General features: G+C 42.4%; 1 protein-coding gene across 1 annotated transcript in view; it reads right to left on the bottom strand.

The window, feature by feature from the left end:
• The window catches only part of LOC117347076 (autophagy-related protein 16-like), a 41,745-nt gene extending 35,066 nt beyond the window's left edge, over positions 1 to 6,679 (bottom strand). The window contains exons 1-2 of the mRNA XM_033917430.1: positions 6,572 to 6,679; positions 3,134 to 3,240 (exon numbers count right to left, since the gene is read on the bottom strand). Coding sequence (XP_033773321.1) covers positions 3,134 to 3,224 — 91 coding nt within the window. The 5' untranslated portion in view covers positions 3,225 to 3,240; positions 6,572 to 6,679. The remainder of the gene's footprint in view (positions 1 to 3,133; positions 3,241 to 6,571) is intronic.
• Between the last annotated feature and the right edge of the window lie 11,626 nt (positions 6,680 to 18,305).

The raw sequence follows: 18,305 nt of genomic DNA on the forward strand, positions 1-18,305 counted from the left end.
GGTAAAGAAAACAGAGATGAGAATAAGCACTTGGAAAGTATGCATAAGTCACTTATATTTCAGGCACTATACTTCTCATACAGCTTTCTTAAGGTCTATATCAACAATACACTCTTTGAATCACAGTACCTTAAGTAAATCACTCATAGACCTCGGCGGTGCCGCTGTGCGTATTTCACTTTCACACACAGACTACTTGCACCAAAATCATCATCGGTCTTATAATTATCAATATATTTTCTAATCTCTTAATAAATTATTATTATTATTATTTTAAATTAGTACTCATCTTAGTATCAATATGGCTAGAGGATCATGTTCTGACATAGGACTATGTTTCGCCAAAGCTGTTTCAAGGAAGTTCCCCTTAATCTTCCGGTTCCATTATTCCCACTTGATTTGGTATTGAGATGCGGGAATAATGGAACCGGTCAGATTAAGATTAACCGGTCAGATTAAGAGGAACTTCCTTGAAACAGCTTTGGCAAAACATAGTCCGTGTCATTCTCTACTCCTACGCTCCATCACTCACTCTAATCTCGCAAATTCAAAAACCTTTAAAAAGGAATAGTGTGAAAGACATCCACAATCTCTTCTCTTTTTTTCAGATTCAGTGGATGGGATTTTCCAATCTGCATCTAGCAGGTTGAAAAGAAATCTACCTACAGCAGCATCTCCCCTTTCCCAGTTTTGGGACATCTACGATCAGATCTTTGTCAGGTGGTCTGTGTCTGTTGACAGAGGTTTCATCATCTTTTTTTCAAGGCGATCCGTATTGCTTCTTCCTTTCCCTAGGCCCCCTGACTTCAAATTTTTTTAATAATGTGTCTCACATACCGAGCTATAACCTCCACCTTTTTGATCGTGTCCATCCTTCTTAAATAGATTATAGCCCGATTATAGTTCCACCACATTCATGGGCAATATTGGACCAATTTATCCATGACAGAGGCAGACTTAAATATTATTGCTAACATTAAGATTTGCAAATCATGAAATTTGTTTCTTAGACTGTGAGCTTCTGTGGTCATGGCTTTCCAGCTACATTTTTATGGCAGTCTCATCTTTTGTATGTTTTTGGGTTTTGTATTTTTTTTTTTTTTACTTAGTCTCCCCATCTTCTGTATTATTAAGAAGTACATTACGAAGTTGATTGTTTAAATAATTTTTTTCACTGCTATAGCACCTTTGCTTTTGCTGGGGGTGACTACCTGAAATGACCTGCTTCCATGTACCCCCTCTCCATTTTTAGTGTAAATGCCCAGGCATTGCTTTTGGTGGGATCTCTATTTGTGTCATCTGTCATTGCTGCTTGAGCTCTTTTATTGTTGGGGGAGGGGGGAGGGAAGGAGTTCAATGCTGCAAAGTTAGGAGGTTTACTTGGTTTTGTTGTATGTGGTTTGGGTCATTCAGACTCTGTCTTATGCTGTTTATCCTGAGCTTGTTGGAGGGAGATTTTTGGTCTTCTCTCTGGGTAGCGGTGAGGAGGGATAGTTTAGATGGTGGAGGGTGAGGGTTAGGGTTAGATTGTAAGCTCTTCTGAGCAGGGACTGTCTATTGTGTGCTAGAATGTACAATGCTGCGTACGCCTTTTAGCGCTATAGAAATAATAAATAGTAATAGTAAGGGGGGGGGCAGTCCGCCTTGGTACACTATCATTATGGGGGTGCCGGCACCCCACCTCCTCTGTCCCCTCCCCCCATCTCTTCCCACTACATGTGCGCCCCTTCCCCCATACCTCTAGTTGCTCACTGCCATGAGCATCAACGTCAACGTGCTCCTCGTGTCGGCTCCCGTTGACTTCTGGGTGCCGCACGTAGGACGTGACGTTAGAGGGAGAGCCGAGGTTGCGAGGTGCACGTTGAAGTTATTGCTTGCGGTGGTGACTAACTAGAGGTACAGGGGAAGCGGGGGCGCACGCACGGGGTGCTACCTGGCGCCTCTCACCCTCACTACACCACTGGTGATAGGCCCAGAAAAGAATTGCATACATTTAGTCTATAGCAGATTGATTTATTATAGTTTGAAACGCAGCTCTTTTTTCATGTTTCTGCACTATATAAATACTATTTGAAGCCATTCTGCTTGTTCTGTTTTAGTTATGCTGTGGACTATAGTCATGTTGGAACTGCTGTGAGGGGGGGGAAAGTGGTTTATTGTATAAAATTGGATGACAAGAGATGTACACTGTACTTTTTTTTTTTTTTTGCGGTTTGAAGTACAGCAGACCCTCAATATTCGGAGGGGTTAGGGGCAGAGCCGGCCTGCGAATATTGAAAAATCACAGATAACTTTCAGGGCCGGCTCTGACCCACCCTGCGTCCCGGACCTTCCCCAGACCTTATCTGGTGGTCTAGCGGCGAAGCGGGGCGGGATCAATCGTCCTACGCTCCTGCCCCGTGCAGAGCCATCATCATAATGGCTACCATGAATTCCCGTTGTAGTTTATATTTATTTAAGATTTGATATACCACTCCTGCATTTTACTGACCTAAGCGGTTTACAATGTATCAAACTAAAATGAAATTAGGTACTTGAGAAAAACTTCCCTATCTGTCCCAAAGGCTCACCATCTAGCTAAAGTACCTGATTAAAATAAAAATATGTAATACCTTTCTAGGATCAGAAGTCAAAGAAATAGAAAATAGCAATACTACAGCGGGAATTCACGGCAGCCATTTTGATGACGGCTCTGCACAGGGAAGCAGAGTAGGATGATCGATCCTGCCCCGCGTTGCTGCTAGACCACCAGGTAAGGTCTGGGGAAGGTCCAATGCAGAGTTTTGTTTAAAATCAAACAAACCACGAATAACTGAATCCGCGGGTACAGAAGCCACGGATTCGGAGGGGTTACTGTACTGTCATCTATAAAAATTGTTGAAACACTTGCCTAGCAATTTCTCGCGCTGCACATGCCAGCAACACCACATGAAGGTATTTTAACAAAAGGCTCTGCCATCGTTTTCTAAACTGCCCCTGGGATTTCAGCTCATCCCAATCTGGACGTCTCATTTCTGATCTCTACGTCCCGTGTAAAGTGGCGCCCCATGGCTTGCTGCCGCCATACTTAGATCTCTGTTGTCCTCCCCTCCCCCAGAAACGCTACTACTACAAGAGCAAATACGTTATTTACATGTTTCCAGAAGTTTCTGATACCCATACTTTTCAGTTCGGTCTCTTCTTCCAAGCTCAGTCTTTACATGCATTTTCCAGGTTCTCTCCATTTTTCCTCTGCCCCTGCTAATAAAGACATCCCAATTAGCAACATCTGTTGTAACTGTGGGGTGGGGTGCCAATCTCAGTGAGGCAGTAAAGTGTTTCTGGCACTAGAAGACTGAACAGGCCCACACTGGGGCTGCTGACCACCACTGTTCCTGCACTTCTTGGGGTTTGATTATTGGATACACTTCAGCCACTCTATTGATACCAAACCTTTGTGTTCATTTGCATTAACATACCAGTGACCTTAGAGACGATGGAGACTATTCAATTTCAAGAGAATTTGGATCACATAGAACGTGTGGCGCAGTGGTTAAAGCTACAGCCTCAGCACCCTGAGGTTGTGGGTTCAAACCCACGCTGGTCCTTGTGACCCTGGGCAAGTCACTTAATCCCCCCATTGCCCCAGGTACATTAGGTGAGAGTGTGAGCCCACCGGGACAGACAGGGAAAAATGCTTGAATACCTGAATGAATTCATGCAAAACCGTTCTGAGCTCCCCTGGGAGAACGGCACAGAAAATTTAAAAAATTAAGTTGTTAACAGTAGGGGGCGCTATGGAGCCCAACTAAGATGGTCGCTTGAACACTCAGCTCTGGCAGCCCTTACTCTTCTTCTTCCTCCTCTGCTGCATTTCACCTGACATCGAATCTTTAACTCTGCTTAATCGACTCCATAAACAATGGCTACAGCCCAAACTGGCAAAAGACACAAGCCCGAGCCTCAATCACCGGCGAAATCGGCGGCATCAGAGAAATCGGATAAGCCAGAAGCTCCATTCATGATGGATTTATGGGACGCTATTAAAGTGGTTCAGGATATGCTTACCTGCTTATGACTAATTGACTTCAAGTTTCAAGTTTAATATGTATTTGATTAATCGCTTTGTCGTTATTCAAAGCGATGTACAAGTAATTAAAATTACAATATAAAAGAAATATTAAAATAAATAGAGACTAACGGGCCAAAAACAATTTTGACAAGAACTGGAAACATAGGGATAGGTAGGGGAAGAAATTACAATTTATAATATAAAAGTGAGAGACAAAAAAGGAAAACACTTAGGGAAGGGATAAAAATGAAGATGATTAAATATTAGATTATTTAAAGAAGAAAAGATTAATTCTGAGACTTTTTTTTTTATTTATTTTAAAAATTTGTTGAGAGAAAAATCTTGGAGTTAAATTGTGAAGGCGTCATTAAAAAGGATTCTTTGATTATTTGTCCTATTTACCTACAAGGTTTCATATTATGATGTATTTCCTAGGTTATGCATTGTTCCTATCTGAACATGGTATACTTGCCTTCCTCCATACTATTTTTTTTTTTTTTTTTTTTTAGGTGTTTATATACCGCCTATCAAAGTTATCTAAGCGGTTTACAATCAGATACTCAAGCAGATTCACTTCCCCTGCACCATATCCTTCAACTTGCTGTATTGCACTTCCCCTTCCGCCTCTTATGAGCACAACCTTTTCTTTATTATGTGATTTGATATACCAGACGAGCGTTGTTTTCTTTTTCTCAGTATTTTTATGCTTCTTGAAGCATGTTCACATTGTGCTGTTTTGCTGTTTGTATTATCATAAAATTCAATAAAGTTTTGAACTGAAAATAAAAAAAATTAAGTTGCTTCATTTTATATTATCAAATACTGGACCTAATACAATTAGGTTTTTAATTTACATTTAGCAAAGAGACAGTATTAGTGGCATTATCATCATGATCAGAAATTAGTATTAGGCAGAGGACAGCACACATTTGTAAAGCAGTTATATTTCTCAGCTGCATTCAACTTGGTCAGTCCTGATATTATTACCTGGTTAAATTAAAGTAAGGGTGGAATTTCTTGCAGAAAGATGTGGTCAAGATAATGTAGCAGGATTTATTTCTTTTGTTTTATATCCCATCCTCCCAGGAGAAGCTCAGAACGGGCTACAAGGTTACAAAAGCATTTAAAAAGGGTTAGAGAAGTTCTTGGAATAAAAGTTCATAAACCCTTAGGGCTCCTTTTACGAAGCTGCGGTAGCGTTTTTAACGCACGCTAACCCCCGCGCTATGCGGATAAACTAACGCCAGCTCAATGGAAGCGTTAGCATCTAGCGCGCGTGGCATTCCAGCACCCGCTAAAACCGCTAGCCCAACTTAGTAAAAGGAGCCCTCAGTGTGCAGGTAGCCTTGGAAAACCGGCTGCTTTTCTCTGGACGTGAGCAGTGATAGCGCAGCTTTGCTCTACTTCAGTGGTCTCAAACTCGCGGCCCGACTCTCGGTATGTTTATCATAATCACAAAAGTAAAATAAAACAGTTTCTTGATCCTATGTCTCTTTAGCTATAAATTACAATATTATTATTAAGATTTAGCTAAAAGGAAAGATTTATAAATTATAAAGAGTTTTACCTCATGCAAAATTGTCATTTTTTCATAAGACATTAACTATTTTTTCTGAGGCCCTCCAAGTACCTACAATTCCAAAATGTGGTCCTGCAAAGGGGTTTGAGTTTGAGACCACTGCTCTACTTCTTGGTATCTTGCTAGATCAGGGGTGGGGCACTCCAGTCCTCGAGGGCCGTTATCCAGTCGGGTTTTCAGGATTTCCCCAATGAATATGCATTGAAAGCAGTGCATGCAAATAGACCTCATGCATATTCATTGTTGAAATCCTGAAAACCCGACTGGATTACGGCCCTCGAGGACAGGAGTTCCCCACCCCTGTGCTAGATATGTGTGGGAACATGGTAAAAAAAACAGGATTTGCAGGATTCTCAGGATCTTTGGGGTGTAGGGCAGACCACCTTAAGAATGGAAAGCTCTTTTTTAATGACAGCAGCAGGCTGTCTTTCAGTGGGGAATCCCCATGCTCTTTCACCCTTCTCTGTAAAGTCCCGCCCCCCTATGATGCAGTTCTATTCTTCTGTGGGTGGGCTTGGCAGAGGACAATGATGCCAGCAAAAGGGGAGGGGACTTCCTGCAGAATGACCTACAATGACCACTATCTGAAAAATACGCTGGGTTTGATAATACCTTTGTTCTGACCCAGTTTAGAAGATTTTGTGTTCTTATGTAGTCATTAACTGCCTTCCCATCTCTTAAATCTTAAGAGACAATGTTCAATATGCCTCTTTTGGGGTAACAGATTCATGGGAATTTTTTTTCTACCCAGAGAAGCAACACCAGTTTTTCATTTTCAGTTTGAATAATCACCATTACATGAATGATTTTGCAAAGTGACTATTTTTTTCAAGCATAAAGAAAACACATGCACCCACACTGCATAACAACTGTTTCAGAAAGTCAGCACTTTTCTGCCTCAAGGATTTAAGCAGTTTAGAAATCAAAGTCCACAGACCTACCGCACTTCGCCTTAGACAACAGCTGAGTGAAAACTTCTCCTGCACAAAAAGCCTCTTAATTGTGCTGCAGATTAATACAGAGCTGCTTTGGAAAAAAAAAAAAAAGCTAAACCCCCAAAGGCAGTGCTATAGAAATGATAAGTAGTAGCATTCCTTCTCACTATTGGCAGAAAGAGACAAGCTTAAACCAATCAAAACACTTGATTTGTATGTCATGCACATGATCAACATTTCCAAGTGAAAAAGAATACAAGGAAAACTAAGGAAGGCTGAGAATCCAATCCAAGTGTACTGGAAGCCACCCTAACCATGTTAATAATGCATTACTTCCCAAATCTGTCATCATAACTCAGCTGTTTGTAGAACAGGTAAAGTGATTTAGTGAGCGGAGAAATACCCTGTAGATCACAATATGAGGGTGGTTTGAAATGTTTAGTAAAAAAGCAAGTTAAACCAGTGGTTCCCAACCCTGTCCTGGAGGAACACCAGGCCAATCGGGTTTTCAGGCTAGCCCTAATGAATATGCATGAAGCAAATTTGCATGCCTATCACTTCCATCATATGCAAATCTCTCTCATGCATATTCATTAGGGCTAGCCTGAAAACCCGATTGGCCTGGTGTTCCTCCAGGACAGGGTTGGGAATCACTGAGTTAAACAATGTAGTCTCTATCGCACAGGTGTCAAAGTCGGTCCTCGAGGGCCAGAATCCAGTCGGGTTTTCAGGATTTCCCCAATGAATCTGCATGAGATCTATTTGCATGCACTGCCTTCAATGCATATTCATTGGGGAAATCCAGAAAACCCGACTGGATTCCGGCCCTCGAGGAGGGACTTTGACACCCCTGCTCTATCGAGAGCTATACACTTAGGGCTCCTTTTACTAAGGTGCGCTAGCGTTTTTAGTGCACTCAGGAAATTACCGCGCGCTACGCTTCTAGAACTAACGCCAGCTCAATGCTAAGATCTAGCGCGCACGGCAGTGTAGCATACGCTATTCCGCGTGTTAAAGCCCTAACGCGGCTTAGTAAAAGGAACTCTTAGTCCAGCGAGTTTCCAGTTTTTTCGTATCGTAGGAAAAATAGCTTACGAAAAAAAAACCTGGACATTTGCTGGACTAAGGAGCTCATAATCAAAACGTAAAGACGTCTAAAAACCCGCCCAAGTTGGCACATGGACGACGCAAAAGACAGGTCGTCCAAGTGCCAATAATCAGACCTATCTTTTGGACATATCCAGGGACTTTTTTAGGCCTCTGAATGCCACTGTATGCCCAGAGCTAAAAGGGGCGTAGCTGGAGGAGTGGTTAGGGTGGGATGTGGGCTGACCTAGACTTAGTCATCCTGCAGAGACAATCGAAGCTTTTATAAAACTTTCTGGACGGAACTTATACGTTGTGACTTAGATGATGTAAAAACAGATATAAATGCCCAAAAGATATCCAAAATGACCAGATAATCACTGCAGAGACACTCCTTCAGTGTTCATTGATCCCCTCACCCCCCCCACAAAGATCGGAATAAAAACGTACATACCTGTCTCTGGAACATGAGCACCTAGCATAGGAAAGCCTACACAGGTCTCATAAATAGCCTGGGAGTGGGCTAATGAACCATATAAAGGAGGACCCAGTCCCATAAGCCACTCTAACCACTATATTTATGGTGGAACATGTGCACCCACCAAAACCCCCCCAAACCCTACTGTACTGCCACATAGGTGCCACCTGAAGCCATAAGAGCTATTGGGGTTATAGATAGGTGGGTATTGTGGGTTTTAGGGGTGTTTTGAGGGGCACACCATAACCTATAAGGGAGTTCTGGTGAAATGTTTATGTGGCACCTTTTTTGTGACGTTCACAGCAGTGCCCTCTAAGGTACCCCACTGCTCTGTTGCCACGTCTGGGTGGCCACTCCATCACAATGCTGGCCCCTCCCATGTCCAAATGGTCTTGTTCTGGGCGTTTGGAAGTTGGACAAATTCTTGGGTGAGAATGTGGTACACATGCCCCGTATGTGGGGAGGGGGGGGGGAATCGCAGTCTGGACGATCAAACGCCTAGACGTCCAGATAGATGATTTTTGAAGAAAAATAAATAAATTTAGACATACTTTTTGAGAATGGACATTTTCCCACTGCCAACTTTGGACAACTCGCGCCTTACGTCCAAATTGAACTTAGAGACATATGTTTTGATTAGGGCCCTCCATGTTTTAAGCCCATAATGGAGACTGCGTTGTTTAACTTGCTTTTTTACCAAACTTTTCAAACCACCCTCATACTGTGGTATTGCTAAGTTATGGGGGGTAGGGGGTGCAAGCAGGGAAATTGTCATGGGTCTCCATGCCTGCCTGAAGTTGAACAAGGTTTAGCTTGCTGGTGATCTTTGCCCCCTCCCCCTAGTTTTTGTCCTGATCTCCAGCATGTCTACCACCAGTCCTGGATATTGCTTCCTGGCAGTGCATTTTTCTAGCTGTACTAATGTGCCGTGTGCCCCTTAAGGGGTAAGGTGAGCACTGAGGGACTTGTCTCCATAATAGCCACCCCCTTTGCAACTGGCCACTGAGTCTATGAAAAGTCAGTCCTTAGAATCAGAACATGCCTCGTGTTGGTAAAAAACCAAGCTGGGATGTCTACATAGAAGTCTCATGCTTGCAAAATATGGATATGACCACAACAAACACAAACGGAATGGCCATTGACTACATATGCAAAAAGATATTTGACCTCCCCAAATCACAATAGGATTCCTTTGAGACACTGAGCCTTGCCTGTTTTTGTTTGATGGTTATAGGTTATAATTTTGCTTTGATTTCATTTGCCCAAAGCTCTTTATAGGCTTGTTCTTTTCCTATTGATTTAAGGATGGTGAGATCTTTTGAAAAATTTAAGGCCACGCTAAAGACTTTTCTGTTCACTAATGCTTATTCTACCAAGAACATAAGAGTTGTCATACTGGGGCAGACTGTAGGATCTCAATCTATGAATACCTCTAATAATCCCACAGAGATTATTCCACCTTCCATTTTATTTGGTCCTTTCCTCCTTAAAATTATCACACAAAGTCTCTCAACCAATGTTGTTCCAAAATCCTGGAAATTGGAGGAGGAGATCAGTGACCAATGGGAGAGTGTGTGGTAGGGGGATCATGGTTACATCCCTCCAGTGGTTATCTGGTCAGTACGTTTCCGTTATTAAAACCGATCTAGCCCCAAATGACCAAACTGTGCTCAGACATATTCTAAAATGTTTAATTATTGCAGAAAAAGTCCAAATCATAAGTCCTTCTTAGTCCCACCCAAACCACGCCTTGATATTTAGACGCACTGCAGAAGAACAGCATAGAATCTGTCCAGAAAATGGGTTTCAAATATAAAACATTGGAAGGGTTTGGTGAGAAAAACACCTCTCTGCCTCTTTTTTTGACAATGAGCCCCTTTAATCTACTTCGTATTATGAATGGATTTGAAAGATGTGCAAAATAGAGATTAACCATGGTCTAAAAATTTCCAATTGACTCTATTGATCAGAAGTTTTTAATTTATGTTAATTCAGCCCTTTGTTTTGCTGTTACCATGCATAAAAAAAAAAAACCAAACGATGCGCATATGTATTTTTTAAAGGTTTCTATGTGACGATGTCATAGTGAGGGAGTTGGTGTCCCTGATCAATCCTGTCCTTTATGACAGAGGTTGTTGCTTGGAGACCAGAAATCACACACAGTGTCAGTCACTTATTTCTGAGTTGGACCAACTGGGGGACAATGGCACTGTGGCACCAGCTGGCTTTATTTATTCTCTGATCCCCCAAAGAGAGAAGGACCATCCTGGAGCCAGTGGGGACCCTATTTAATGTCTGCAGTATCAGTTCTGGTGTATTGCTGCCAGTAGGCGCTGAAACCTTTGTGACAAGAAATGGCTGTGGCAGAGGCAGCTGATGAAGGTAAGAGTTTTCCAGTTCTTACACAGTGGAACAATCCTAAGAATATAGAGGAGGCAGTTTTTAAAACCACGTGCTTGGGGATGAAGGTTTTTTCCCCATTATACATCTGTACTTGTTCTCTGTTGATGATTGGTTGTCTGAAAATTTTCCCTCTAAATGCAACTAAAAGTATAATTTTTTTCCAAAATGTGCATAATTTTAGTCATATTGAGAGGAGCCATTTTCAGAGATAGGCACAGATAGAATTTTTAAATCTTTGCGAAATGCTAACCGCTGAAAGAGGCAAGTTTCAAAGTGTACGTTCAATGTTGAGAACTGGGATAAAGACTGCAACAAGAATGTGGGGATTATGGATCAATATATAATAGGAAAACGGCTCCAAAATGCAGCATAACCTAAATATAGATGTACTTAACTTTGTCTCTTCATGGAGCAGTTTTTCTCTAGTTAAAAGGAAATCTCGAGATCTTCCTGAGGGTCCCTACTTTCTTATCTTATGTGTGTGTTTATTTACTTCTTCTAAATATAAAAAAAATTGCTTCACTATACTAAAGCCTTTGTTGAAGTATTGCAATTTAACTTTTTATTTTATAATTTACTGAATGGTATGTTTATGAATTGTACTTTTTGGGTAGCCCTTTGGGATTGTTTTTACCCATGCTGGTTCCAGTCTCAAAATTTCTGATGGGACCTGCAATGGCAGTCTTACGAGACTGATGTCGGAAGTCCCAGAGGCCATTTTGACCTGGAATTGGACATGCGCAGGAGCATGTGAGGATGCTGCGGTAGCCACCACCCACCAATGGGTAGGCCTAGAAAAGGGCTATCACGGGGAGGGGAATGGGTTCAGTAGGGAGGCTGTTGAAAGAGGGGTGGGTTTGGGTCCAGGAGAGGGCTTCCACAGGTGGATGGATCTGGAGGTTCTCTTTTGGGAGCCCAAAGCAGCCTCCCACCACTCAGCTATGTGGGGCAGGAAACTTTTTCTTTTTTTTAATGGGCACAGTTGCTGTGTGTGTGGTACTGGCTTTGTGTACCTACAAATGCATGGCTTAATCTTTGAGACAAGCATATACTACTGACAGTGTCAACCAGGTGGCCACAGATTGTCTCCCGGCCAGAAGTGGCATAGCAGGAACCATTGCCAGTGACTGCTGCCTTCTAGGGTTGTTGTGCACTGGACCTTCATTGGGGAAATGTGGCAGGGACCCGATTTCCACTCCGCAGTGGAAGGGAAAGGCCTTGGACCCACTGTGGAGGTAGAAAAAAGTGAAACAAAATCAGGCTTTCCCCTCACTCTTTAAGAGTGAGCCTAGGGGAGACACCAGAACACCTCTTGAAGCCAGAGGAATGTGCTCCTTTAACAGGGAGACATGAGAGCCCTACTGCCTCAGTGACCATCGATGGTACCTGGTACAAGAACCCTTACCCAAAGTCCTTGCAACCAGGCATATTTCAGTTTTTGGAATTTCGGATAAAGGATCTTGCACCTGTATTTAAATGCTGTTCCCATTTAAGATTTGATGAGATGAGATGGTATCCTATTGCAACCTGCTTTTCACAGGTCTTCTGCTAAACCATCTCTCTCCCCTTCAATCTGTTCAGACCTCTGCTGCATGCCATATACTAGGCCAATGTTGCCATGTCCACACTAGCCCTCTCCTCAAGTCACTTCATTGGCTGCCTATCCGTTTCCGCATATACAAGTATATTCACAACTCCTCAATATCTCTCCTCTCTCATCTCTCCCTATACTCCTCCCCAGGAACTCCACTCATTGGTTAAGTCTCTCTTATCTGTAGCCTTCTCTATGGCCAACTCCTGACTTTGTCCCTTCTACTGTGCTACATCGTATGCCTGGAACAAACTGCCTGACTCGGTACATCAAGCTCCATCTCTGGCAGTATTCAGATCCATGCTGAAATCCCAATTCTTTGAAGCTGCTTTCAATTCCCAACTCCAACCCACCTGCTAAACGCCCTCATCTGTCTTATCATTTCCCCTGTTATTCCCCACCTGAGCACTGTGTATAGATGCACCTTTTTTGTCCAGTTTGTCAGTCATAACTAGATTGTACGCTTTTTCAAGTTTCATTCATGTGTGGTGTACAGCCCTGTGTATGCCCGGTAGCATTATAGATAATTGATTGAGATGTGCACAGGAAAAATGTATGGTTTAGTTTCTATTTGTGTCAATCAGTCTTGTGATGCGATTTTAGATTTGGAAAACTTTGCTTCCTTCATTTCATTCAGGGTCCATTAAAATCAATGAGGGAAGCAATTGTTCACCCTAACGGTAGGACTTTCCATCCATTTCTACTGAATTTTCTTAACTTGTTAGCAGGCATCGGCCACAGAGGCAATAGTATTCCATGACGACCTCACAGCAGCAAAAGAGGGTCAAAGGGCCTCAACACTGACATGAAGTCTCCAAGTCACTACGAGAGCTACAAAGAGGTGCCAGTCTTGGAGAAACACCAGGAGAGGGATAAAGCAGCACCAGCACTGGTGGTTGCACCCCAAAACATGGCAGACAAAAGGCGTGGCACGCCAGGGAACCCTGACTGGGACGTAAGGAGCTACAGATGAACACAAACCAAAGTGCAGTTTAAAGGTAAGGTTTAATAGCACTTAACATTTCATAAGCAATAAAGTTTAAACAACTCCTAGGCCCATATTTTAGAAGTCCTATTCGCAATTTAAAGCCTGATTTTAGCAAACTGGTAAAAGTGACCAGAAGTGAGGTTACAAATAACAGAGATAAAGGCTATAAAAGTTTGGAGGGGTAAATTTGGGCCGCTTACATTTTGAAAGTTTGGTGTACTGTAATGCAAGTTTTTTCCACAACTAAGATGTATTTCATGTTCTACAGCCTAAAAAACCCACAAGTGCCTTAAAGGTACTTCATTACTTTTTTATTGATAAATATGTTAAAAGACATAATTTGTCCATACCTGAGGCTAACATTGCAGATTTATCCCTCTAAATAAGCGACATATCCCACCTTTCCTCTCAGCAGGTCACATATGGTCATTCCACGTCAAGTGGTCCAAAGCTCCCTACGACCATCTCTAATGAAGATATCCAGAGTCTGGGGACATGGTCTCAACTAGGTCCCAAAATTAGGGGCCCCTTTATTTAGGCCACTTCCGTGGAAGATGTTGAGTGGGGTCCCTCCTTGAAACTAGACCAGATGACATGGAATTACCCATATGTGTAAATATTTACTACATGTACATTGCAAACGGATGTGGTTTGGGTGGGGATTGGGCAGAACCAAAATGTCCACACACAATCCTCATTTCAGAAAGGAAATACATATATATCAACCTGGGTAATTACTGATGTTTCCAGGCACTTGAATGTTTTTTAAAAGTGCCCATTTAGGTCAGCCCTCTACAGAGGGATTAAGGGATATATCCTCCTTAAGTAAAACTCATTGTTTAATTCCACCCCCCCCCCCTCCAGACTGAAATCAATCAAATATTGTAGCCCCTGTGGTGAATTAAGAGCATTCACATGTGTAGGTTGTGAAAAATACCATATTATATATGTCACCACTTACATGTTTAAGCTACCGAGTTTCCTTTGTAATGTATAATGCGATATGGATGCTCCCAGGAAAAATGTGTGATTCGTTTTTTTTTGTTTCTGCAAACCAACTTTGTGAATCACAAGGCTGCTACGTTGGAAGAACCTTTTCTAAAATACTACAGAAATTGTACAAGTCCACACCTAGACGTGTCAATTCCACTTCCTAAGTTCCGTCTAAAATGGGTCTTCAAGTCTTTAGCTTAAAAGGGAAATTGAAGCAGTGCTCACACTTGCAACTGTCCATAAAGAGAAATGCAAGGCATACAGGAATATAAGAAAGCAAAAGGAAGCTGAAAATTAGACAAACAGCAGCACAAGATGCAAAAGAGCAAGTAATCCTATACAATGGCCCAGCAAAGAAGCAGGGGAGACATACTTCATGCACGCTATGTGTGGTCCTGATGGACTGTGAATGTTATTAGATGATGGTCAGATAGAAACAAACTGAGATGAAGAAGTCTTAGAGTGAAAGGATAGTAAAAAAGAAATAAAAAAGCCATGTGAATGAGGAGGGGTAGTAGAACAGAATTTACTTGTTCTGAGCTCGTTGGGGAAGACGGGAGATAAAACTAACCAAATCAATCAATAAATTTTGAATGAGAAGGTTAAATAAGAAACTTTGAAAGATATAAGTCAAAGTAAAAGGTTTCGTTTTTATTCAAACATCAAACATGACCCAACTTTCAAAACCTACAAGGAGGAAAAAAGACCTCAGAATGGGAGAGGCTACACCCATGAAAAATCAAAACCCAACTTCAAGTTAATCGTTGGTCAAGAAAACCTCCTGTAATTTGTGATTTTAATGTAATTTGCACTTTTTCCTCGGGTCCTAGGGGTCAAGTTTGATGTTTGTTTATTTCACAATATTTTAGTTTGTGAACCCTGGTCCTCAATATAGGTTTTATAGTTGCTTTAATTTTTATTCATCCAGACTGCACTTTTCAGAGTGAATGGAATGGCAAATGGTGGAAAGACCACCCACCAAAGGTAGGACTTTGAAAACTTTGCTTTCCCCTTATTCCCTCATAACGTCAGAGCTGAAGGAGAAGCCCTTCTATCCTTTATCCACTGCCTTCGGGAGCTGCCCCAGTGTGATTTATCTACATCGGTGGAACGGAGCAGTTAGAGCAGACATAGGAGAGTAAATCTAACCCCCCTTGTGTCCCCCACTACGTGCCACCATGTAAGGCAGTTCTCCTAGAGGTGTGCCATCACTCGGCATGTCACCTAAGGCACAAGACAAGTGTTCTTCTTTGCGCAGTTCCTCAAATAACTCACAACCAACAGAAGCCGTCCTCAACTCATAGAAATTCATGAGAAATGGAAGCCTCATCAAGGTAGTTGTCCAGATATTCCTCTACATCATTCTACTCCTGGTTCCTTTATGCATAGACTTGCCCATCTGCCACACAACAACTCCCCACAAGTAGAAACAGCTTCACCAAGCAACCCTGTAGATACCAATTTAGCGAATCAGGATTTAATCTTTAAATCATACAAATTTTTCCTCCTCAAGCTCTGCACATTCTCCTTCATCTCTGAGTCTTGGAACACCTTCTTTGGCCTTCCTCTTAGCTCTATCATCTGCTTCTATGATCATATTAAGTGTGAGGATAAATCAAAAAGTAAAGGCAAAATATATTTAACGGTTTTAATAAAAGTAACTGTGAACAATTGAACATATCACTCTCCCACATAGTCCCCATGCAATTGTATCGTTCAACTAGCTTCTGCATTTCTGCAGAGATGTTTTTCGGTTGCTTTGTCTTTTGCACTCCGGGTCACAGTGATGCACTCATGTCTCATTGCCGGTGACAATTCTCTCCAATATACTCAAATCTTCTTCATACTATCTCAGGAACTGGGTCACAAACTCCACACAATGTTGCTTTACAGATCAGTAATCTGTTTGGGAACCCATCATGGGCAGACTTTCCTGTTTCTCAAATCATCATGCAGATTCATAACTGATATCCAAATTTGCAGCCTGTTAATGTTTTATTGCATGCGCTATGTTGATGGGTGACCAGAACGACCTTCTTGGGTTACACCTGTTCTTCTCGCTTTAAACCTTTTTTACCCCCTCATAAACCTTTCATATGTCCATACTGTCAATATTAGAAGGTGAATTTCCACAGGTTTCACTCCCTCTGCCCAGAGAAAGCACACTACTGCAGATTGTTCTTCGTTGGTACAATCTTACAACGGAGCGTCCATGTTTCTGACCTCATGGCTGCCATATGATTAAAGGCTGAGTGCTGCACTATGTGTGGACGAACTATCCAAAAGTCAATGTACAAGTACATATGATGCATTTCACCTGCTCTATTCTGGTTATCGTGTAACTTAACAATTGCCTTTAATTTTTGATTCACCCTCACACTTTTTCTTCTACTTGCAGCTTCTGGGGATGTGCATTTCTTGGAGTACATTCAGTTCATTTGGGAACCTTAACACTTTTAGGAATTCAATAAATGACACACACATAAATCTATAAATCATTGCATGAACAATCAATTTGCATTCATTAAAAAGTACATAAAAATACTTCAAATGGATATGTGAAATAACTGAAAAAAACCAACTCAAATATCACAAAAAATCCAACCTGAACTGACGATTCTTTGGCCATGCAAGTCCCTATCATCTTTGTAATAGTTTTAATTATATATGCAGTGGCATAGTAAGGGGGAGTGGACCGCCCCGAATGCCATCTTCAAGGGGATGCTGGCGTGATTAGCATCTTCTACGTGCTTCTTGCGCCAACCTCGGCCCCTTTCTGACATCATTTCCTGGGCACGGAACTAGGAGGTGAGATCAGAAGGGAGCTGAGGCTGGCGCGAGCAGCAGGTGGATGCTTCTGCTCACACAGGCGAATCTTTCAAGATGTACGTGGGTTAGGCGTTCAAGTAGCATTTTCCACTTGATACTTGCGCCAGCCTCGGCCCCTTTCTGACATCATTTCCTGGGCACGGAACTAGGAGGTGAGATCAGAAGGGAGCTGAGGCAGGCTCCAGCAGCAGGTGGATGATGCTGCTTACGCAGGCGAATCTTTCAAGAGGTACGTGGGGATAGGCGCTCAAATAGCATCTTCTATTTGCTGCTTGCACCAGCCTCGGCCCCTTTCTGACATCATTTCCTGGGCACGGAACTAGGAGGTGAGATCAGAAGGGAGCTGAGGCCGGCTCCAGCAGCAGGTGAATGATGCAGGGTCACATAGGCGAATCCTTCAAGAGGTACGTGGTGTGACAGGAATCCCGCTAGCCCTGCAAGAAACAGGGAGAAAAATCCTGTAAGCCCCATTAGAAACCCTGTCAGCAGGTCTGTGAAATATCCTGCAGTTTATAAAAATCCTGTGCACAGCTTTAGGCAGGAGCCTGCCCCTTTAAGAATGTCTAGAGCTCAGGCTGACAGTCAGAGTGCAGGGCCCTTCAAGAACTTGCCTGTCCCTGCTAGGACGGGGCGTGGCTGGGTGCTGAGGATGTGAAAAGCAAAACAAGAAGACCCAGTGTTCCACAGAAAAAGGATCAATCCAGCAAAGAAAGAAACTGGACGAAACACAATGTTCTTGACTTTCCTTTATTTCTTCAAAATATCTTCAGCCAATGCTAAAAAATGTATATCCACATCAACTGTATGAGAAACTAACGGACCCGACATGGGCTGTATTTCGGCTAACAAAGCTTTTCTCAAGGGTCTGGTTGTTAATAAGATGTTGATATTGTGGAGTCGATTTCCCAATCTGGAAGATCCGATGTGGAGAACACAACAAAAGATGACTGCCAATGCACAGTCAATTGCTGAGGTTTCCATTTCCTGAGCTTCCATCTTCAGACAGAGGAAGAAGACAGTTGGAATAAGCAGCTGACCGTAGGCTGGGAAGGAGGCCAGTCCTTCTAGCTGAGCATGAGCCAGCACAAGCCAATTCCCCCATGGAGACTACTGACTGGGAGATAGAGGAACTAGCTGAAAGCCTTGCTGAACCAGCTACAGAAACCCAGCAAGAGGACTATCCAATGGATTACCAGGACTTAGCTTTTCCTGATATTAGTGAGGAACAAATGGTCTGTGAGTAGGCTGCAAACCCAGACAATTTATTGTTCACTGAAGTTTTCATTTTGATATTTATATTCAAGACTGGCTAAGTGTTCGTGCTGGTTATATTGTGGGGTGTAACCAGCCATCCAAGGAACTGTGAAGCAGA

Source organism: Geotrypetes seraphini, chromosome 13, assembly GCF_902459505.1.
Source record: "Geotrypetes seraphini chromosome 13, aGeoSer1.1, whole genome shotgun sequence".
NCBI lineage: Eukaryota > Metazoa > Chordata > Amphibia > Gymnophiona > Dermophiidae > Geotrypetes > Geotrypetes seraphini.